Here is a 24,540-nt window from a genome sequence, read left to right as displayed (position 1 = left end):
GTAGGCCGTCTCGTCGTTGTTGGTAATCAAGCCTACCACTGTTGTGTCGTCCGCAAACTTGATGATTGAGTTGGAGGCGTGCGTGGCCACGCAGTCGTGGGTGAACAGGGAGTACAGGAGAGGGCTCAGAATGCACCCTTGTGGGGCCCCAGTGTTGAGGATCAGCGGGGTGGAGATGTTGTTGCCTTCCCTCACCACCTGGGGGCGGCCCGTCAGTAAGTCCAGTACCCAGTTGCACAGGGCGTGGTCGAGACCCAGGGTCTCGAGCTTGATGACGAGCTTGGAGGGTACTATGGTGTTGAATGCTGAGCTGTAGTCGATGAACAGCATTCTCACATGGGTATTCCTCTTGTCCAGATGGGTTAGGGCAGTGTGCAGTGTGGTTGAGATTGCATCGTCTGTGGACCTATTTGGGCGGTAAGCATATTGGAGTGGGTCTAGGGTGTCAGGTAGGGTGGAGGTGATATGGTCCTTGACTAGTCTCTCAAAGCACTTCATGATGACGGAAGTGAGTGCTACGGGGCGGTAGTCGTTTAGCTCAGTTACCTTAGCTTTCTTGGGAACAGGAACAATGGTGGCCCTCTTGAAGCATGTGGGAACAACAGACTGGGATAGGGATTGATTGAATATGTCCGTAAATACACCAGCCAGCTGGTCTGCGCATGCTCTGAGGGCGCGGCTGGGGATGCCGTCTGGGCCTGCAGCCTTGCGAGGGTTGACACGTTTAAATGTTTTCCTCACGTCGGCTGCAGTGAAGGAGAGTCCGCATGTTTTAGTTGCGGGCAGTGTCATTGGCACTGTATTGTCCACAAAGCGGGCAAAAAAGTTATTTAGTCTGCCTGGGAGCAAGACATCCTGGTCCGTGACTGTGCTGGTTTTCTTCCTGTAGTCCGTGATTGACTGTAGACCCTGCCACATACCTCTTGTGTCTGAGCCGTTGAATTGAGATTTTACTTTGTCTCTATACTGACGCTTAGCTTGTTTGATTGCCTTGCGGAGGGAATAGTTACACTGTTTGTATTCGGTCATGTTTCCAGTCACCTTGCCCTAATTTAAAAGCAGTGATTCGCGCTTTCTGTTTCACGCGAATGCTGCCATCAATCCACGGTTTCTGGTTTGGGAATGTTTTAATCGTTGCTATGGGAACGACATCTTCAACGCACGTTCTAATGAACTCGCTCACCGAATCAGCGTATTCGTCAATGTTGTTGTCTGACGCAATACGGAACATATCCCAGTCCACGTGATGGAAGCAGTCTTGGAGTGTAGATTGATTAAATATGCCACAGTGGCGAAATAATTATAATTTAGCATTAACACTGGAGTGATGGATGTGCAGAAGGTGAATGTGGAAGTAGAGATACTGTGGTGCAAAAAAATAAATAACAATATGGGGATGAGGTAGTTAGGTGGACTATTTACAGATGGGCTGTGTACAGGTGCAATGATCGGTAAACTGCTCTGACAGCTGATGCTTAAAGTTAGTGAGGGAGATATAGGACTCAAGCTTCAGTGATTTTTGCAATTCGTTCTAGTCATTGGCAGCAGAGAACTGGATGGAAAGGTGGCCAAAGGGGGAATAGGCTTTGGGGGTGACCAGTGAAATATACCGCTGGAGCGCGTGCTACGGGTGGGTGCTGCTATGGTGACCAGTGAGCTGAGATAAGGCAGGACTTTGTCTAGCAAAGACTTATAGATTACCTGTAGCCAGTGGATTTGGCGACGACTATGACGCATGGTCCAGCCAACGAGAGCATACAGGTCGCAGTGGTGGGTAGTATATGGGGCTTTGGTGACAAAACGGATGGCACTGTGATAGACTACATCCAATTTGCTGAGTAGAGTGTTGGAGGCTATTTTGTAAATGACATCGCTGAAGTCGAGGATCGATAGGATTTTCAGTTTTACTAGGGTATGTTTGGCAGCATGAGTGAAGCATGCTTTGTTGTGTGTGGCCCTTTTATCAATGAGAGAGAGAATCTTTCAAATAAATAAAAATACACTTACTGTAGCAGTTTTGCACCAATCCATACAGCTATGGAGCATCCATCTGACGAAACTACACTTCCCGAGTTCCGCTTACACACAGGTGTTTGGAGCATACAAGATGGCTAATTATCACAGGTGGTTGCCTCTTGTAACATGGAGATAAGTCCATGTGGGAACACTAACCTATCAAGGGGTATATCAATTTTACTTTTCTTTTTTAAATAATTTCTCGTGATATGAAAGATAAGGTCCTTATGCTTCCAAAACTGTACCGCAAGTGACACGTGTTAATGTTCGGATTTGAGCGTAGGGGCTCTTAACAAAACTCCCCCGTACAGAACACGCCTTCGTCCATGACTCTTTTGTGTAATGTAATGGAACGAAGAGTCATGATCAAGGGCTCAGGCTGTATATACCAATGAATTGTGTATCTAAATTTGCTGCAACCACCGTCCAATCAACAATAACATTACTGACATTACGTACTGTGTATTTGGAAAGTATTCTTCCCACATTTTGTTACGTTACAGCCTTATTCTCAAATTGATGGGGGAAAAATATTTAATCAATCTACACACACTACCTCATAACGACAAAGCAAAAACAGGATTTTAAAAATGTTTGAAAATGTATAAAAAATGAAATATTCTATTTACATAACCTGTACTCAGTACTTTGTTGAAGCACCTTTGGCAGCAAGTACAGCCTCGAGTATGACACTACAAGTTTGGCACACCTGTATTTGGGGAGTTTCTCCCATTCTTCTCTACAGGGCCTCTCAAATTCTGTCAGGTTGGATTAGGAGCATCACTGCACAGCTATTTTCAGGTGTCTCCTGAGATGTTTGATTGGGTTCTAGTCCAGGCTCTGGCTGGGGCACTCAATGACGTTCGGAGACTTGTCCCGAAGCCACTCCAGGGTTGTCTTGATTGTGTGCTTAGGGTCATTGTCCTGTTGGAAGGTGAACCTTCGCCCCAGTCTGAAGTCCTGAGCCCTCTGGAGCAGGTTTTCATCAAGGATGTCTCTGTACTTTGCTCTGTTCATTTTTCCCTCAATTCTGACTCTCAGTCCCTATCGCCACCGTAGTCCACCGTAGTGATTGTGTTAGGTTTCCTCCAGACATGACGCTTGGCATTCAGGCCAAAGAGTTCAATCTTGGTTTCATCAGACCAGCGAATCTTGTTTCTCATAGTCTGTGAGTCCTTTAGGTGCCTTTTGGCAAACTTCAAGCAGGCTGTCATGTGCCTTTTTACTGAAGAGTGGCTTCCGTCTAGCCACTCTACCATAAAGGCTTGATTGGTGGAGTACTGAAGAGATGGTTGTCCTTCTGAAATGTTCTGAAAGGTTCTCCCACCTCTACAGAGGAAATCTGAGCTCTGTCAGAGTGACCATTGGGTTCTTTTTTTTGTTCAGTTTGGCCGGGGGAGCAAGCTCTAGAAAGAGTCTTGGTGTTTCCAAACTTATTCCATTTAAGAATGATGGAGGCCACTGTTTTTGGGGACCTTCAATCCTGCAGGAAATGTTTTGTTACCCTTCCCCAGATCTGTGCCTCAACACAATCCTATCTTGGCGCTCTATGGACAATTCCTTCCACCTCATGGCTTTTTTTGCTCTGACATGCACTTTCAATTGTGGGACCTTAAATAGACAGCTGTGTGCCTTTCCAAATCATGTCCAATCAATTGAATTTACCACAGGTGGACTCCAAGTTGTAGAAACATCTAAAGGATGAACACTGTAAAACCGATGCACCTAATCTCAATTTTTAGTCTCATAGCAAAGTGTCTGAATACTTATGTAAATAATGTATTTCTGTTTTTTATTTTGAAAACATTTGCAAAAATGTCTAAGAACCTGTTTTCAATTTGTCGTCATGGGGAATTGTGTGTAGATTGTTAAGGAACATTTTCTATTTAGTCCATTAGAATAAGGCTGTAACGTAACATAATATGGAAAAAGTCTAGGAGTCTGAATACTTTCCGACTGCACTGTAACACACTATCATGTGATTCAATCTGTTAAAGCCATAAAGACTGCATGTAATTTAATCCAGAATAGTCATTGGTTTTTAACTCAGCCATTCTGTCCCTTAACTTCTAGTGGTTGCCATGGAAGCGGAGGGCTTTGGAGAGCTCCTGCAGCAGGCGGAGCAGCTTGCAGCGGAAACAGAGGCTGTGTCTGAGCTTCCCCATGTTGAGAGGAACCTTCAGGAGATCCAGCAGGCTGGAGAGAGGCTACGTTCCCGCACCTTAACCCGAACGTCGCAAGACGCTGCTGACGTAAAAGCGTATGTTCTCTTTTGTGTATCAGTCAGTCACAGATATTTATTTTATTTTAGAGATGACCCACACATTGAAATCACATGTGACGTGTAGGCCAGTTCCCTTTTTCTAGTAATATCTCATTATTTCCCCTGTAATGAATGAGGCTGATGGTAGTAAGATGTTGAAGTCATCTGCACAAAAGCTTATCATTATGATTGGTTATTTTTCAGATGTCAATACATCTGACTGCATTTGGACTACTTGCAATTATGTGATCTTGTCACTATAGTGTGTGAAATAGAGGATAGATATGTTTCATCAGTATTTGTACTCTTGGACACCCAGTTTATTGGAGCTATTCTGTTATGGGAGATGTCTTTAAGAACTTATTTATGATGGCAGGTTAATGCTGCTCCCCACATTTCACTGGCATATGAAACGCAGTGTAGCTTTGTTATGTTCTGCATTGCAGTGAACTTACTTCATGCTCCTCATGCCCTCGAGCAGTGGTTTCCAAACTTTTTATAGTCCTGTACCCCCTTTAAACATTGAAACTCCAGCTGCGTACCCCCTCTAGCACCAAAGTTGGCTCACTCTCAAATGTTCTTTTTTCGCCATCATTGTAAGCCTGTCTCACACACACACACACACACACACACACACACACACACACACACACACACACACACACACACACACACACACACACACACACACACACACACACACACACACACACACACACACACACTATACTATACTATTTTATTCAACATAAGAATGAGTTTGAGTTTTTGTCACAACCTGGCTTGTGGTAAGTGACAAATAGCTCTTCTAGGACCAGGGCACGAGTAATAATAATCAATAATTTAGGCCTTTTATTTAGCCATTTTACATATAAAAACGTATTTGTTCATCAAAAATTGTTAACTCAACACAGGTTAATGAGAAGGGTGTGCTTGAAAGGATGCACATAACTCTGCAATGCGTTGTATTGGAGAGCCTCTGTCTTAAATCCTTATCCACAAACAGTCTGTGCTTGTATTTAGTTTTCATGCTAGTGAGGGCTGAGAATCCACTCAGACATAGGTACGTTTTTGCAAAGGGCATCAGTGTCTTAACAGCACAATTTGCCAAGGCAGCAGGATACTCTTGAGAGCAGCCCTATCCTGATTAAATACGATTTTCACAGAACCGTCTCTCTTGTTCAGATATCGGTAAGTGGACTGGAGGCAAGGCATGAAAGGGATAACGAATCCAGTTGTTTGTGTCATCTGTTTTGGGAAAGTACCTGTGTAATTGCTCACCCAACTCACTCATGTGCTTCGCTAGATCACATTTGACATTGTCTGTAAGCTTGAGTTAAGTTGCACACAAAAAAATCATACAATGATGGAAACCTGTGTGTTTTCCTTGATAATGCAGACAGAGAAGAGCTCCAACTTCTTAATCATACCCTCAATTTTGTCCCGCACATTGAATCTAGTTGTGGAGAGTCCCTGTAATCCTAGATTCAGATCATTCAGGTGAGGAAAAAACATCACCCAGATAGGACAGTCATGTGAGAAACTTGTCATCATGCAAGCGGTTAGACTAGTTAAAATTAAAGAACACTTTAAGCTTGTCTCTCAATTTAACAAACCTGTCAATACTCTGCCCCTTGATAACGAGCGCACTTCTGTATGTTACAAAAGTGTTACATGGTCGCTGCCCATATCATTGCATAATGCAGAAAATACATGAGAGTTCAGGGGCCTTACTTTAACCAGTTTCACTGTAGTGTCCAAAACGTCTTTTGAAGCTGTCAGGCATTCCTTTGGCAGCAAGAGCCTCTTGGTGGATGCTGCAGTGTACCCATGTGGTGTCGGGAGCAACTGCTTGCACTCACGTTACCACTCCACTATGTCTCCCTGTCATGGCTTTTGCACCATCAGTACAGATACAAACATGAGTAGCAGCTATGTTTGGCTACACACGGACCGTTAGTGGAATTCCCACGAGAGAGTAATGGTTAATGTGATTGGATGTTAATAATTTGACTAGGCTACCTGTATTTGACATTGCGTTGTTATTTTGCTGAACATCTAATGGTTTAATTTTATTTTTGACAGTGAAACTAGGCTACCCAGGCAAAGAAAAAAACTCACCCACATCTATAGCCCCGTTGGAAAATATAAATGAACTGTTTTAAAATGTGAAGAAGAAAATGAATTGGTAAAATGTGAATCACATTTTTATCAGACGTACCCCAGTTTGGGAATACCTGCTCTAGAGGATACTATACTAAACAAACACAATCTACTCTTCCTCTGTTCCCTGTAGCTCTATCCTCCTAGGTTCCAGAGGCCTGGACATCTTCCACATCTCCCAGCGTCTGGAGAGCCTGAGTGCTGCCACCACCTTTGAACCTCTGGAGCCAGTGAAAGACACTGACATCCAGGTATTCATTTCAGACTGTCTCTACGAGTGTGGGGCTACTTTTACATCCACACCTGTTCTCTGGTATGTCACAACCTTCTCTTCTGCGTTTTTCAGAAGCAAAGGCAGCCGGGCAAGTGATGGTAATGAATGTTTTTGAGTTGGTAATGATGCTTTAGTCAAACTGGCAGTTTCATATCTGGTTCTGTTAATGTCACAGCTGAGGTTTACTGGGTAATTTTTTTTTTATGCTAATAGGAAACAAGCTGACATTCTGTTGGAGGATCATTGCAGTTTCTTATTTTTGGAAGTATTAGAAATGTGTGTCTAGGAAAATATGTCTGACGTGGATTGTGTCCAAATCTTTACTCATCATTCTGTATATCAAACCCACTGCCTGAAGTGCTGAGAGTTTGCAATTCAAACGCATGCACAAAAGTTAACCCAACGTCCTTTGATTGGATTTGAATCGTCTTTGGTAGATGTCTATGTGATTTACATGTGGGGGTATTCAACTGTCTCTGGTACAGTTGAAGTCTGAAGTTTATATACACCTTAGCCAAATACATTTAAACTCAGTTTTTCACAATTCCTGGCATTTAATCCCACATTTAATAATTTAACTTCGTAACTGATGTCTCGATGTTGCTTCAAAATATCCACATAATTTTCTTACCTCATGATGCCATCTATTTTGTGAAGTGCACCAGTCCCTCCTGCAGCAAAGCACCCCCATAACATGATGCTGCCACCCCTGTGCTTCACGGTTGGGATGGTGTTCTTCAGCTTGCAAGCCACCCCCTTTTTCTTCCAAACCTAACAATGGTCATTATGGCCAAAAAGTTCTATTTTTTTATTTCATCAGACCAGAGGACATTTCTCCAAAAAGTACGATCTTTGTCCCCACGTGCAGTTGCAGACTGTAGTCTGGCTTTTTTTATGGTGGTTTTGGAGCAGTGGCTTCTTCCTTGCTGAGCGGCCTTTCAGGTTATGTCGATATAGGACTCGTTTTACTGTGGATATAGATACTTTTGTACCTGTTTCCTCCAGCATCTTCACAAGGTCCTTTGCTGTTCTGGGATTGATTTGCACTTTTTTGCACCAAAGTGTTGTCTCCTAGAGATGAACGTGCATCTCCTTCCTGAGCGGTATGATGGCTGCGTGGTCCCATGGTGTTTATACTTGCATAATATTGTTTGTACAGATGAACGTGGACATATCTTCAGACATTTTGGAAATTGCTCCCAAGGATGAACCAGACTTGTGGAGGTCTCATTTTTTTTCTGAGGTCTTGGCTGATTTATTTAGATTTTCCCATGATGTCAAGCAAAGAGGCACTGAGTTTGAAGGTAGGCCTTGAAATACATCCACAGGTACACCTCCAATTGAGTCAAATGATGTCAATTAGCCTATCAGAAGCTTCTATAGCCATGACATCATTTTCTGAATTTTTCCAAGCTCTTTAAAGGTACAGTCAATTTAGCGTATGTAAACTTCTGACCCACTGGAATTGTGATTCAGTTAAATAATCTGTCTGTAAACGACTGTTGGAAAAATTACTTGAGTCATGCAAAAAGTAGATGTCCTAACTGACTTGCCAAAACTATAGTTTGCTAAAACTTCTTTGGGATAGCCCCCTTTTTTCCCCTAAAGGACATACAGCAAATCTAACTGCCTGTAGCTCAGGCCCCGAAGCAAGGATATGCATATTCTTGTTACCATTTAAAAGGAAACACATGGAAGTTTGTCAATTGAATGTAGAAGAATATAACACACTAGATCTGATAGAAGAAAATACAAAGAATTAACCAACTAGTTTATTTTACCACCATCTTTGAAATGCAAGGGAAAGGCCACTGTTATAGCCATCACTCTTGTTGTAATTCCGATGGTGTCCACAAGACAGCAGCAGTGTGTGTGCAAAGTTTCAGATGGATAACTTGGAGTATGAGTGATCCTCAATATTTTTAGTGTGAAGTCCCCAGGTTCATTTGGGCAAATTGTGAAAAAGACATTCCTATTCCATTTTTCTGCAAGAATATCGTCAAATCTGTTTACTTGGACTTTGCTTAGCTTTTCAAGTATTAGTAGCCATATTATAAGTTCAACATTTGCAAAACAACCAGTTTTCATAACTTCATAACTCTGAATATCCTTATTTTTGTCCAAAATGAAAAGGCATGCTGTCGTACAAGGTTAGTACCTAAATTTTACGACATATACATGGTTTCCGGATACTCCCGGGAAGCCCAGCTCATTGGCTATCTAGTTTGCTTTGTTTGATCCGGCATGGTGCCTATTTGACAAAGATACATTCGTTCAAGTGATGGCCGCCTGTGTCATCGGTGTGCCATGAAGGTGTCACTCTTTGACCAAATATGGTGCCCTATAGGATATACTACACCCCTAATGAAATGGTGAAGTCTTGTTACCTTCTAGGACCTCTGAGGAATAGGTACGAATGTGATTTGACTCGTTCAAATAACATTTAGGTTTTCAAAGATTATTTTCTTTGCAAATTGAAAGAGTGGAAATACAAAATCGATCGTGTGTGCTATATGGACCTTTTTAGGAAATAAAAATGATTTTATCTAACAAAATGACACTTCATGTTATCTCTGGGACCCTTTGGATGATAACTCGGAGCAAGATTTCAGAATGGAAGTACACATTTCACCTTCAGAGATGAATTTATCAAACCTATTGCGTTGAAAAAAGTATTTTGATGTTAGGAGCTCTCCTCAAACAATATCATGGCATTTTTTTGTAGTAATAGCTACTGTAAATTGGAAAGAGCAGTTATATTAACAAGAATTTAAGCTTTCAGCCGATATAAGACACTTATGTGCTGACGTTTGTTGTTTCTCTAAAATCTTCTATCTTGACATAACTCGTGCATGATTTACAACTGTCCCGTTGACGGAATGCCGATTCTTATTTAACAAGACATTTGTTATTGTTGAAAAACAAGTTTTAATGACTCCAACCTATGTGTATGTAAACATGGGGCGGCAGGGTAGCCTAGTGGTTAGAGCGTTGGACTAGTAACCGGAAGGTTGCAAGTTCGAATCCCCGAGCTGACAAGGTACAAATCTGTCGTTCTGCCCCTGAACAGGCAGTTAACCCACTGTTCCTAGGCCGTCATTGAAAATAAGAATTTGTTCTTTAACTGACATGCCTAGTTAAATAACTCTAGATGTCTGTGATTTACATTTGGTGGGTATTGCATTACAATACCCCTCAAATCAGAATTAGCCTAATAACTCTGCCTTAACCAATTAAAAATAGCCCTTCATTAAATATATCCTTAATAAGAGACAGGAGTATCACATGATAAATATCTGTGTAATTTAAAATGGGTAAAATATACATTTGCCTAATTTCTCAGAGCATTTCCAGTAGGAATGATGATATTAAAAATTGCAGATCAAGATAGTTATTGCTTTCTGAACTTCTGCTCTTAGCCCTGACTCCTAATAATTAAAAAAAAGTTACATGGATAACTTTGTGGATATTTTCATAATAATCGGGGATCTGAAACAACCATACCCTGAGTATTCAACATATTAAGAACACCTCTTTTCCTGACTTAGCTTTCGCCTGGTCAGTCTGATTCTTTATTGATGCCGTCTGTTAAATCCACTCCAATCAGTGTAAAATAAGGATTTTGAAGCATTGAGACATGGATTGTGTATGTGTGCTATTCAGAGGGTGAATGGGCAACAAAAGATTGAAATGCCTTTGAACAGCGTATGACAGGCGCACTGGTTTGCACAAGTTTTGTGTCAAGAACTGCAACGCTGCTGTTTTTTTCACGCTCAACAGTTTCCTGTCTGCATCATGAATGCATTTGGAAACCTGCATCCCTGTAGAACGCTATAGACACCTTGTACAGTCGTGGCCAAAAGTTTTGAGAATGACACAAATGTTAATTTTCACAAAGTCTGCTCCCTCAGTTTGTATGATGGCAATTTCCATATACTTCAGAATGTTATGAAGAGTGATCAGATGAATTTCAATTAATTGCAAAGTCCCTCTTTGCCATGCAAATGAACTGAATCCCCAAAAAACATTTCCACTGCATTTCAGCCCTGACATAAAGGAAACGCTGACATCATGTCATTAACTTCTTGCGTCGAGCCATGCCGGATCCGGTAGCGTAATCATAGCCTCAAGCTTAACTATTCATGAAAATCGCAAATGAAATTAATATGCTAGCTCTCAAGCTTAGCCTTTTGTTAACAACACTGTCATCTCAGATTTAAAAAAATATGCTTCTCTACCATAGCAAACTAGCATTTAGCGTTAGCTTTAGCAGGCAACATTTTAACAAAAACCAGAAAACATTCAATAAATCATTTACCTTTTGAAGAACTTCGGATGTTTTCAATGAGGAGACTCTGTTAGATAGCAAATGTTCAGTTTTTCCTGAGATTTTTTGTGCAGGAGAAATCGGTCAGTTTGGTGCGTCACGTTTGGCTACCAAAAAAAAAAACGAATATTCAGTTATCCAAACGGCAAACTTTTTTCCAAATGAACTCCATAATATCGACTGAAACATGGCAAACGTTGTTTAGAACCAATCCTCAAGGTGTTTTTCACATATCTCTTCAATGATGTATCGTTCCTGGAAGTATGAGTCTCCTTCTGTATCGCATGTTACAAGGATTGCCACTGGGAATTACGCACCGACTTAGACAAAGGACACCGGACGACCCCCTGGAAAATGTAGTCTCTTATGGCCAATCTTCCAATGATATGCCTACAAATACGTCACAATGCTGCAGACATCTTGGACGAACGGCAGAGCGCATAAGCTCATTCACAGCATATTCACAGCCATATAAGGAGACGTTAGTAGAACAGAGCTTCAAAAATCCTGATAATTTCCTGTTTGAAGTTTCATCTTGGTTTCGCCTGTAAGATCCATTCTGGGGCACTCACAGATAATATCTTTGCAGTTTTGAAAACGTCAGTGTTTTTTTTTCTTTCCAACGCTGGCAATTATATGCATAGTCGAGCATCTTTTCGTGACAAAATATTGCGCTTAAAATGGGCACGTTTTTTAATCCAATAATGAAACAGCGCCCCCATAGCTTCAAGAGGTTAACACAGGTGTGAGTGTTGACGAGGACAAGGCTGGAGATCACTCTGTCATGCTGATTGAGTTCGAAGAACAGACTGGAAGCTTAAAAAGGTGGGTGGTGCTTGGAATCATTGTTCTTCCTCTGTCAACCATGGTTACCTGCAAGGAAACACGTGCCATCATCATTGCTTTGCAACAAAAAGGGCTTCACAGGATATTGCTGCCAGTAAGATTGCACCTAAATCAACCATTTATCGGATCATTAAGAACTTCAAGGAGAGCGGTTAAATTGTGAGGAAGGCTTCAGGGCGCCCAAGAAAGTCCAGCAAGCGCTAGGACCGTCTCCTAAAGTTGATTCAGCTGCGGGATCAGGGCACCACCAGTACAGAGCTTGCTCAGGAATGGCAGCAGGCAGGTGTGAGTGCATCTGCACGCACAGTGAGGTAAAGACTTTTGGAGGGTGGCCTGGTGTCAAGAAGGGCAGCAAAGAAGCCACTTCTCTCCAGGAAAAACATCAGGGACAGACTGATATTCTGAAAAAGGTACAGGGATTGGACTGCTGAGGACTGGGGTAAAGTCATTTTCTCTGATTGAATTCCCTTTCTGATTGTTTGGGACATCTGGCTAAAAGCTTGTCCGGAGAAGACAAGGTGAGTGCTACCATCAGTCCTGTGTCATGCCAACAGTAAAGCATCCTGAGCCCATTCATGTGTGGGGTTGCTTCTCAGCCAAGGGAGTGGGCTCATTCACAATTTTGCCTAAGAACACAGCTATGAATAAAGAATGGTACCAACACATCCTCCGAGAGCAACTTCTCCCAACCATCTAGGAACAGTTTGGTGACAAACAATTCCTTTTCCCGCATGATAGAGCACCTTGCCATAAGGCAAAAGTGATAACTAAGTGGCTCAGGGAACAAAACATCAATATTTTGGGTCCATGGCCAGGAAATTCCCCAGACCTTAATCCCATTGAGAACTTGTGGTCAATCCTCAGGAGGCGGGTGGACAAACATAAACCCACAAATTCTAACAAACTCCAAGCATTGATTATGCAAGAATGGGCTGCCATCAGTCAGGAAGTGGCCCAGAAGTTAATTGACAGCATGCCAGGGCGGATTGCAGAGGTCTTGAAAAAGAAGGGTCAACACTGCAAATATTGACTCTTTGCATCAACTACATGTAATTGTCAATAAAATCTTTGACACTTATGAAATGCTTGTAATTATACTTCAGTATTCCATAGTAACATCTGACAAAAATATCTAAAGATACTGAAGCAGCAAACTTTGTGGAAATTAATATTTGTGTCATTCTCAAAACCTTTGGCCACAACTGTAGAGTCCATGTCCCGAAGAATATTGCAACTCAAAATTAGGAATGTGTTCCTAATGTTTGGTATACTTGTATTTTTACTAGCTATGGAATAACCAATTGATGATCAAGTGGTGCTGTAATCTGTTCAGAACCTAAATGGATACATGCCATATTATAGTGGGTTTCAAACTAGGGCTGGGAATTGCCGGGGACCTCCCAATACAATATTACCAAAATATTTTGGCGCTGATACGATTCGTGTTGCGATTCGATGCTGTGAATTTATTGTAATGTTCCAAACATATTGCTCACCATATGTCTGCTGCAGAGGGACGAGAGAGCCTTGAACATTTTGTTTTGATCAGTCATGGAAATTAAAGTGCTGAAAACAAATTGGTACCCTATTTCAAAAGATGTTGGAGAACAAGCTATGAATAGTGCTGAGCGGTTTACTGAAACGTTGGTTATTTTACTTTTTTAAAGAACTCATTGACCAACATTCGTTCAATTATTTGAATTCCATTTTGTAGTTTTCTTTTGTGTGAGCTCATGAGTTTCTCTAGAGATTAAATCATATCCAGCCGAAACTGTGCGATGTAGCAGGGAGTTAGTTTCCAACAGGACAATATTCTAGATAGTTTAGCTCATAAAACGTGGTAATTAACTACAATGACCATAATCCCGTGCACATCTACTTGTCCGGTCTGTTTCTTTTACACCTGCTATGGAAGAAGAGAGGGGATACAGAGAGCAGCTGTTTCTTCCCGAGGTCTCTCGATCTGAAAATACATGATCTAAGTGATTGATAGTTGGTATTCAGCAGTCATAAAAAGTATTCCTTATTTACTTCAAAATAGTGATTTTTGTCAGGCAGCAGCTCTGCAGAGATGAGAAGACTTGGAATTAAATGTTTGAGTAATCAAATAATATACACCTGACATTTTTTATTAAAGTAAGGTGAATAAATTGTTAATTAACCTTTTTATTTAAACTAGGCAAGTCACTACTAAGCAGTAATTGGCAGTTACAACCATCATGGGACTTTTTTTAATTGATAGTTTTATTCTGTGTTACAGCATTCAACCCACGTAATGCATAGTGCAAATAATCGAAACCGGAATCGAAAACCGTGATAACAAATCTAACCGAAACTGAACCACCCCACTGAAAAAGCACTAATTGCTCATCACTAGCGATGAAGTTTTGATGCAGTTACAGCCAACTACCGCAAAAATAATATTACAATATTGTCAAAACAATATGATGTATCATCAAAAATAATATCCCAACATGTAACTGTATGGATTATATTTCTTCCCCATCACTATTCCAAACTCTGTCCAGTGTCCCACCTGTGAGCTGTGGCTGTTTTACAAAAGTCAATATTGAGGCATTTTATTTGTTTTTCTTTTGTCTACACACTGGCTTTTCTCCTTGTGTGCTGATGAATTGCAGCTGGGATGATGTTCCCTGGGTTTTTATGCAAGTCAATGAAATGTGAAATGCCTGCTAATCAGTTAATGGTAGCTCTTACTTTCTGCCAATTGTTACATCAATGGATGATGTTTCTGCAAATCTGAAGACATTTAGTGGGAACAGTCTGAACTGTCTCAGATGAAGGGAAACGGGAAGAACCTCCAGTCAATGTGCAGTATGTTGAAAAAGAAGATTAGCACTAGTCTATACTGTTATTCCATTGTGTTAGTAGTCACATGTAAAAGCACATGAGAAAATGAGGCTTGAAGACCGAGTTCCATCCTCTGGCCACACCCAGACTGTCAAACGTTAACAGACAATGTTCTCTTTTGCTCTTAACTGGTTTGACCCTACGATATTAATTTTAGCAGTGTTTAATAATATTGTTGCTGTATCAAATGCATTGATTAGCCTATTCTAGAAGAGGGTGTTGTCCACACATCAGGAAATGATCATAGAAATTAGGCCTATGACAGGGTTGTGGGGGATGGGAAGGCAGGAGATAGTCAGTGAATGATTGGGGTGTTATATTTCTGTATTGATCGCCTCATTTTTCTGATGAACCCAGTGCTACCTCTCCCACTCATAATCCCCAACCTTACATGTGGTGGGCCGGCCGGATGGAGCCTTGGTTTTACTGGAAGTGCACTTAGCCCTGTTGCAGGATTTAACAAGGCCTTTTTAGCTGGACTCAGTTGAGTGCGTGGGCCAGACACAGTGGGAAGTGGCTGGCCTTCTACTGTTCTGTACTTTTTATCCTCCCCCTCCACTGCATACCTTTGCATTCCTGTCAATTTTTTTCACATGACAGTTTTCATGGGCAATTAATGGAACATTTATTTAGAAAAACTGTGACTTTGCTGTATAAAGCTAGTATTACTCTCACATTACTGGTGTCTCGTGTTAACCTTACGGGCAGGGAGCCTCTGTAGAGTTAAGTCAAATATTCAAATATCCTATGTTACAAACTGTGCGCCTTGATTGCTAAGTAATATTTTATAACTAGTCTATGGATTGCCACCCTTTTCACGACAATTAGGCTAGTCCAGGAGATGATATTTGTATGTGGTAGCCTATGTGCAGTCAGTGAAACTGAATGTTATTTTCCCTATTGTCTGCACTGCATTCATAGCTTTGTCTTTTCAGTAGCCTAGGCACTGGTAATAATATTGTGTGGTATTCTTTACATTGAGTGTGATTTCACTGTGTAGTACTGTATGTTCAAGTGCTCAAAGGGAAGCTTAAGAAGACAAAGGAAATGCTGGATGCTGATGAGGCGTAGCCACTCTTATCTCTGTGGGTGGCTCACAGAGAGGAATTTGGGTGTGAATGATGTCTGTAGTATATTTGGGTGGTAATGCATATGATTTCCCACATTTAAGTTGAAGGTATGTATATAGCCCACCTTTTTTACAGTTGTTATATTTGTATGTGTTGAGGCATGGCTCACATCAGTGAGGATGGAGATGAAGGAATTAGAGTGAGAAAGGGGTGATAGACATATCCAAGGGAAAGATACATAGAAAGAAGAGAAAATTGACAATGTAACTGAAATGAAGATCGAATAGAGGCGAGAAAGGCATGGAAAGAGAGCTGGATCACAGTCCAATGATAAAATGGCGTAAAGGAGAAGTGTCTCTCTCTCTCTTTCCCAGTTTTTCAATTCCATCTTTTTCTGTTCCTGTTTTCTCTCCCTCCCCCTCTTTCTCTCCCTCCCCCATCTTTCTCTGAGAGCAGCTATAGTGATGGCATGTATTCTCTGGACAGTCTGATAAGCGCAGCTGCTGCTACAGCAGACTTTGGTTAAATAGCTTCACATGTGCAGCATGTCTGGTCTGTGCAGCTGTGTACTCTGTATGCCCCCCTGAGAAGCCACTGCACCCTTCTCATTAACTAAACATGACTCCTTAAGAGGATTATTAGCCCAATTTCTGGACAGGATGTCGGAAGCCATCAGCAGAGGGGAGAAAAACCATTACCATAATTGCATTGCGCTAGGGGAGGAGGAAAAGGGGAAGGATGCATAGATGTATTAAAAAAAAGGGAAGAAATGAGTGGCACTGAGAGAAGAGGACGGCAGGGATGCTGGAAAGAAACAGGCGGCGGGGGAGGATCTGCTGATAGAGAGAGGAAGGCCTGTGAGGTTGAGCAATTACTCCTCCTTGATCTCCCCCCTGCGTCTGAGGGCTGACTTGGTATAGTCCTCCAACAATAAAACAGCCTACAGTAACCCTTCATGTGGCACATCTCTGGGTTCACACCGGTGGCCCACATTGGGTGAGGAAGGTGCAGCGTCTGCGATGCGGGCCTGTCAGAGGATGGTCCGAAAACGCCCCAGAATGGCGCCTGCTCAGTTCTTCAGATGGAGACGGGGCTGTATGTTTAGTGTCAGGCATAGGTCTGTCTACACCTGGTTACCTGCACCTCTCCTCTCTCTCTCCCTCTCTCCCTGCCTGGCAGGCTGAGCCACAGCATGAGTGAGTATTGCCTCCACACACAGACACTCTGCGTTTGTACATCTGCTCTGTCACGATCTGTCTGTCACCTTCTCTTTCCTCTATCTCACTCTGTCACCATCTCTGTCTGTGACTATGAAGATGGTGATGGTCAGTTATATGAATGCTTATTCTCCACACAGGAAGTGGTGGAATAAGGGTGGGGTTTCACCTCCCCTGCTCCGTTCATTGTCACAGAGTAAATGAAGATGCAGGTTTTCAGCTACTGACCCATCACACTTTTTTCTTTGTATCTCTGTGGAACTGCTGAGCATCAGTACATTACATGCAGAACTAAGGGAAAAGGATGAAACATAGAATTCAACATGTAAATCCAGATGATGGAGAATTGATTTTAAGATGTTCTAGAATGCATTCTGCGTGTGATGTTGTAACTATGTACGGACACAGTAAAATCACTATGATTTGTGAACCTTTAGACTGCTCGTTTGACTAAGCCCTGGGAAGAATTGCATGTATGTGACACGAATCAGCACCGTGATATGGCCCATGTGTTACATGTACATTTATTCCTATACTGTCCTTTTTTTTTCTTGAGTTCTACTTTAGTGAACTATAGTGAATGTTTTCTGTTTTTGCGAAATCGTATGCAGTATATACACCACACAAATTGAGGGACAATACAATTATGTAGGAGAAGGTTCTCGAGTCAGACCAGCTGGCTATATATGTTACATACTGCATATGTGTATTTGGCTGGATATATGCCATGAATAAAAGATCCAGGGACATTACAGCTTCTTTGTCCGTTACTCAGGGAGTTTAGAACCTAGATATGAAATGATAGCCTAAAGTGTACGGTTTTTAAATGAAAGAAATGCGGATATGTTCCCCCTCCCTTTTGACCCTTCACTTTCTGGAAACCATAGAATGAAACGCATAGCCTAATCTTGGTACTCTGTTATATTCTTCCACATAATGCCAGTTCACTAGGAAATGTATACATTTATTCAGATGTATTCTCTGTGTGTCTTGCTGTGTTTGGAGACTTGACCTGAGCTCTCCTAGTATATAAATAGCTCCATTGTCAGCTCTTAGGGTGCAAACTGGGTAGAACCTGTTTCGTTTGGAGAGCAGAATCTCCTGAGGGGGGCGCTCCTTTCTCTGCCACAGACGATGGGAGGACGGAGCACAATGACTGAGCAAGAAATGTAATTGGCAAGATATAGCAGGAAATCTTCCTTTGATTTATCTTTTGAATAGAGGATAGGTACTGCTCTTATTGCTTGCGATACTGAAAAGCCTCAGCCTCCCCCTCCTCCCGCACTCTCCGCACTGTTCATTTACACTTGTCATTTGACGGTCGGCTGCTGAAGTAATAAGTCAATGATAATTTATAGCTGTCAGTCAAGATGCGGACTTCTGCCACTCTGATGTCTGGTGATGTGATGGATTGGACAGACTGGGGCGAGGGTTTGAGCCTGTGGGGAAGGTTTGAGCCTGTGGCGAAGGGGGAGGGGCTGAGACAGGGAGAGGTGAGGTGAGGTGGCGAAGGCTGGACGGGATGCTGCGTGGTCCGTCCTAGAGATGACAGGTGCCGAGACAGTCTGCAGGAAAAGGCCCATTATCTGAGAGAAGGGGATAGACTACTATATATATCATACTGACACCTGGAAAATACGAAATCCATTAGGCTTCCATTTGCTCTTTTCTTTTTTTCCCCAGTTCTACTGTTTATTTGAATTTTTTACATATTTCAATAGTATCTCCTATTGCTGTGCGAGTAAGTGTAAATGTGTGCCATTGTGAATTGCAGGCCTTAATCGCAGACTAAAGTATGACATTACCCTTTTCAGCTTTAAAAATGTCTTGTCTGCATAAAAGGAAATTCCACTCTAAAAGGCATGAGATTGTCTGTTGGTTATTCCTCTGTAGCAGACTTATGGAATATGGAAGGCAACGATAGGCTAAATTATCAGATTTTTAAGGCATATAAATGTCCTCACATTGTAAAAGGGTGTGGCTGGCATTTAGCCTAGTTGTTAAAGCCAGTGTCCACGATCACAGAGAATGGGCGTAGTGAGCGTGACATCCATTGTGCTGACTATCAGGGTATCTGTGTCATTGTGGCAAGCTGGTCACCACTGTGGTACCATTCATTCATGGGCTGGAATTTGGTTTCCTAACGATCCATGATGGCTCTATGGACGATTCAGCACCACCATTTTTCATATAGTAGGCTATATCTATTCTTAGCTTCTAACCCCACCCTGGTTTAGATGCATTGACCCCTCAACCACCGCCCTCTTTTACATTGCTGTGTGTCTGGGTGGGTGAGTTTTATTCCCTCCACCCCTCCCTCACCTCTCGGGCTGGCTGGCTGCCTTGTGGCAACGTCCACTACGAGGGCGGTTCTGCCTGTTCTGGGTACAAAATGTTTTCTCTTTCTCTTCGGACATCGGAAGGAGTGGAGGCTGATGTTTCTCTGTGCGTGCCAAAGTGTACATTAATTTGCTTACTCTATGTGAGATGGTGAGCACAGTCTACGTGCACCTACACAGCTGTGTGCAAATTTTCTCATGAATTAAACCCATGACAAAACAAAATAAGATGTCAATTTGAGTTCCTTGTGTGTAGGTATTGCAAAAGTAATGGCATTTTATTTTGTTATATCACCATTTTGACCCCTTAAGGAAGTGAGACAGCAGACAGACGAACATTTTAGTCTCTTCAAGATGCATCCATCCGTCTCTTTTATATCATGTTAGTCAGTTGAATGTAGATGCTGATGAATCTCAGCCCACTGTGGAGTTTGTTCCCTAAGGTAGGAAATTGAAGATGGGATGATACGAGGACAAAGGGCCAGGTGCGGTGCGTCTAATCGACTGGTGCTCATCATCAGTCAGGCTTCGTTGAATTAGCTGTAAAATTCCTTGATGGGCTCTGGGATTGTGGGGATGGGATGGAGCATGAAAATGGCTTAACGCTTGACAAGATACGTAACAGGAGTTATTTTTGTGTGGTTAGAATGTCAGGTCAGGAGGAGGCTTCTACGGCTACTAAGAACATGAAGTTGCTATGCCCTGATTGCCGGCCTCATATTTAGCACAGCGTTCATGATGATAGTTCTTCTCCTTAGTTATAGCCCTTGCAGCTAGCATTTTGCAGGAGACCTGACGGTGGTCAAGTGGAATATTGGTTAAAGCCATTCTAACCTCGCATTTCTGTCTTTCCAGGGCTTTCTGAAGAATGAGAGGGACAATGCGCTGCTCTCTGCAATCGAGGAGTCACGTCGCAGGGTAAGTGGCACTCTCTTGGCTGACTGGTTTGCCATGACCACACCCTCTCTGCACCCCATGTTCACATCTAATAATCCCATTTGCCTTTAACATACCTGGGGCTTCATTTATCAATATTGCGTTGAAACTATTCTAAAATACTACTTACGGAAGGAAATTAGATTGTTCGTACACAGAAAAAGTGTGATTTGTCAAACAATCCTATGAGCATCATGCGTACACTGGTAGGAGATATGTTGATAAATACCAATTGTTTGCACAACCTAGGCTATTAGCATTTCGAAACACCCCAAATTAACCATATAGACAATCATCCCTTTAAACCTGTGGGAATATACAACGCTGTACCATGAAATAGCATACAACGGCACAACCCAAAAAAGCTATCAAAAAAATAACTTTTCCGAGACTGAAATAGAGGTGCTAGTGTCAGAGATTGAATACAACAGAAAGGTTTTATTTCACTCGCCCAGTTGTGGATTGACCAGTAAAATGTAATAAAGCTACAAAGAGAGGACCAATTAGGACAGTTTTAAGTTGCTTTACCAATGGCAATATACTTCAAATGAGTAGGCAACACTCTCCAATAAGCCATTCATCCTCAACAGCACCCTCCTGTAGGTGTGTAGACCAGCATGGCTGTTTTGCAAAATGAACGAGTTGTGCGTTCCACCTGGCTGACACATTCAGCAACGTTTTATTACGTATCACGTCACCTGAACATTGAGTGGAAGCCCTTTTTGTTCACATAGTTTTAACTCGTTTTGGGATGGCGCTTTTATGGCGATTATGGGTCCCGTCTATTGCGCCGTTCGTATTTGGGAACCCATTGGTGGCAAAGAAACCCCTGTTGTGCTGTGGTTTATGGAAATTGTATGTTGTGGTTTGTATGTCATTGCATACAAAACATTGGTTCATCAAGGGATGTGAGATGCCGATTGGGCAAGCTCCCGCTGAAAAGTACCCGTTGCCAAAAACCTGAGGGTAGATAACACTTTGATGTTTACCGGACTGGCCTTTCTAAATGGGTTTTAAATCCTCGCAAGGATCCTTTAAGATTGGCTCATCAGATATCGTTTCCCAAAACCAATCTGTCGTTTCTGCAAAAATAGTCCTACCTGTTTCTAAAAACGCTCACTCTGCGAAATGCAGCGTGTGCTAAATCTTCCAACTGAGCAAAATCAGCCATCTCTTATTCCATTTCCCATTATCTCAGTCTTTTATAGTATTTCATAAAGTTTAACTTTCATATGTGCCTCTAATTTAACAAATGACTACTTTATAGGGATTATTATTGTAACAAATGTACTGATATGGTCACAATGAAAATACAATTAACTCTCACATATATTTTCCGCATCCTACGCTTGACAAGCAGTTCCTTTATTCCATCACTGGTCATGGCTAAGCGTAAATCTACGCACCGGCTCAAGCAAACGTTCATATTGATAAATCTCACACTCTGCTCTTGTATAGCCAAAGGTTTCCCTCCATGACATCTTGACATACCAAATGTTCTCCCGAATAGGCTATAGTTGCAATCTGTCTCACACTTTTTAATAAAAAGAATAAACCCGTACCCTGTGTTGTCAATCATGACTTGTTCACCTTGTACCAATATAAACCCTTTGCCTATTATCTTTCTAAAACGGTTTCCTCTGCATGAGTTCAGACCAGGTTTAATTAGGAACAGTTCTAATTAGCATCCACTGTCCCGGTGGGATTGAGATAGATAAGGTCTCTGGATTATAATCGGTTCTTGGCTAAATCTGGACCAGCCATAAATGCAGACCCACTTTAGCGTCACAATCCCATCCCTCCACACACCCAGGCATCACAGGGCGTGAGCCAGTTTGAAGAGCCCGCATAGTCACAGATCTCACTTTTACTGTGTGGGGCCCCAGGATGCCTGCATGGGTGATTGGAGGTGTTTATTGTGCACAGATAAAGTGCCTTCAGAAAGTATTCATATTAGTATTTATTGTTTCTAATTCATCTATACCCAATACCCCAGAATGACAAAGTGAAAACATGTTTTTAGAAATGTTTGTACATTTATTGCAAATGAAATACAGAAATATCTAATTTACATAAGTATTCACACTCCTGAGTCAATACATCAATTACATGTTAGAATCACATTTGGCAGCGATTACAGCTGAGTTTTTTTTGTTGTTAAGTCTCTAAAGCGTTTCACACCTGGATTGGACAATATTTAAAAAATTCTTCAAGCTCTGTCAAGTTGGTTGTTGATCATTGCTAGACAGCAAAGTCTTTTCATAGATTTACATGCTGATTTAAGTCAATACTGTGACTAGGCCACTCAAGAACAATTCTCTTGGAAAGCAACTCAAGTGTATATTTGTCCTTGTTGTAGGTTAATGACCTGCTGAAAGGTGAACTTGAAAAACAGAACCAGGTTTTCCTCTAGGATTTTGCCTGTGCTTAGCTCTATTCCAATTCATTTTATCCTAAACTCCCAAGTCCTTGCCGATGACAGGCATATCCATAATATGATGCAGCCACCACCATGCTTGAAAATATTAAGTGGTACTCGGTGGTATGTTGTTGGATTTTCCCCAAACATAAAGCTTTGTATTCAGGACATAAAGTTTAAATCAAATCAAATCAAATGGCTGTGATTGGAGAAAACTAACTGTTTTAAGTCACCATTGGCCTCTTGGTGACATCGCTGAGCGGTTTCCTTCCTCTCCGGCAACTGAGTTAGGATGCCTGTATCTTTGTAGTTACAGGGTATATTGATACACCATCCAAAGTGTAATTAATAACTTTGAAATGCTCATATACAATGTCTGCTTTTTTTATCCATCTGCCATTGGAAAACCTCCCTGACCTTTGGTTGAATCTGAGTTTGAAATTCACTGCTTGACCAAGGGACCTTAGAATTTTACGTATGTGTGGGGTACAGAGATGAGGTAGTCATTTAAAAAAATGTTGTTAAACACAATTGCACACAGTGAGTCCATGCAACTTATTATGTGACTTGTTAGGCAAGTTTTTACTCCTGAACGTATTTAAGCTTGTCATAACAGAAGGGTTGAATACTTATTGACTCAAGACATTTCAGCTTTTCATTTTTTATTCATTTGCAATGATATCTAAAAACATAATTCCACTTTGATATTATGGATGGGGTATTGTGTGTAGGCCAGTCACACACAATCTCAATTTAACAAATTCAAAATGTGGATGAAATCGAGGGGTGTGAATACTTTCTTCAGAAAGTATATCTCCCATGGCGAGAGTTTTTGCAGCGTTGGCTATTTTAAACAAATCATGTGGTTTCTAACCCATTTATGCAGCCTAGCCTGGTTCTCTCAATTCTTTTCAAATTGGTCTGTCCAAATTAAATTGGTTCTCTCTCTCTCTTCGTACTTGCGTGTTCTCTTTTCTTGTTCTCTGTCAGACGTTCCTCCTGGCAGAGGAGTACCACCGTGAGTCCATGCTGGTTCAGTGGGAGCAGGTGAAGCAGAGAGTACTGCACACCTTGCTGGGAGCAGGGGAAGATGCTCTGGACTTCAGCCAAGATGTAGAGGTCAGTGTCTCCATCTGATGTTTATCATTGTCCTATAAACCCTATGAACTCCCGTGCATAAAGCACACATCCAGATATAATCTATATACATATAATATATGACTTGACAACATTGAGATAAATATGCACTAATCAAAAATGTTTACTAACCCAGATGGATGTTGCAGAATTCAATAGGCCCCTCCAATTTGCAAGATTTTTCCTTAAATATTTTATTTTTCATAAATTAGCACTCCTGTTTTTAATAATGGATAATGATCCAGCACATTCAGTTTGGTTCTCCCACAATGTTATCAGTCTTTACCAAAGCTATGTTTGTTTTATGTAACTGTTTAGATAACCTTCAGGGCTCCAGATATTTAGCACAGTAGGAAAACTGCTGTGGTAATCACAATTTCCTAACTGTAGTTCTTACACATTGTCCTGTGGAGTTTGTTAGAGTTGATTTGTCTTTTCCTGTGCTTATTGAATTATTAACCAACAGTTACATTTTAAATTTGTGACCTGCTGTTCACTCTCTATGCCAGAAACGCACTATCTTCTGTGTTCAGTTGTTGCTGTCTATACTCTCTTCTCTTATAATGCCATGTCTCATACAGCATTTATACTGCCCTATACATGAAATATACATTTATACTGCCCTATACATTTATACTGCCCTATACATGAAATGTACATTG

General features: G+C 41.5%; 1 protein-coding gene across 2 annotated transcripts in view; it reads left to right on the top strand.

The window, feature by feature from the left end:
• The window catches only part of LOC124000440 (nuclear pore complex protein Nup93-like), a 45,210-nt gene that overhangs the window by 13,844 nt on the left and 6,826 nt on the right, over nucleotides 1-24,540 (top strand). The window contains exons 2-5 of one of the 2 annotated variants that reach the window (XM_046306796.1): nucleotides 4,090-4,276; nucleotides 6,576-6,693; nucleotides 20,242-20,304; nucleotides 23,732-23,860. In XM_046306796.1, coding sequence (XP_046162752.1) covers nucleotides 4,098-4,276; nucleotides 6,576-6,693; nucleotides 20,242-20,304; nucleotides 23,732-23,860 — 489 coding nt within the window. In that variant the 5' untranslated portion in view covers nucleotides 4,090-4,097. Of the gene's footprint in view, nucleotides 1-4,089; nucleotides 4,277-6,575; nucleotides 6,694-19,473; nucleotides 19,538-20,241; nucleotides 20,305-23,731; nucleotides 23,861-24,540 lie in introns of those variants that run through there. The other variant, XM_046306804.1, reaches the window with a different exon arrangement.

The sequence above is a fragment of the Oncorhynchus gorbuscha genome, linkage group LG02, assembly GCF_021184085.1.
Source record: "Oncorhynchus gorbuscha isolate QuinsamMale2020 ecotype Even-year linkage group LG02, OgorEven_v1.0, whole genome shotgun sequence".
Taxonomy (NCBI): domain Eukaryota; kingdom Metazoa; phylum Chordata; class Actinopteri; order Salmoniformes; family Salmonidae; genus Oncorhynchus; species Oncorhynchus gorbuscha.
Note: the sequence above shows the minus strand (reverse complement) of the source record. Positions and strands in the feature narration are given on the sequence as shown.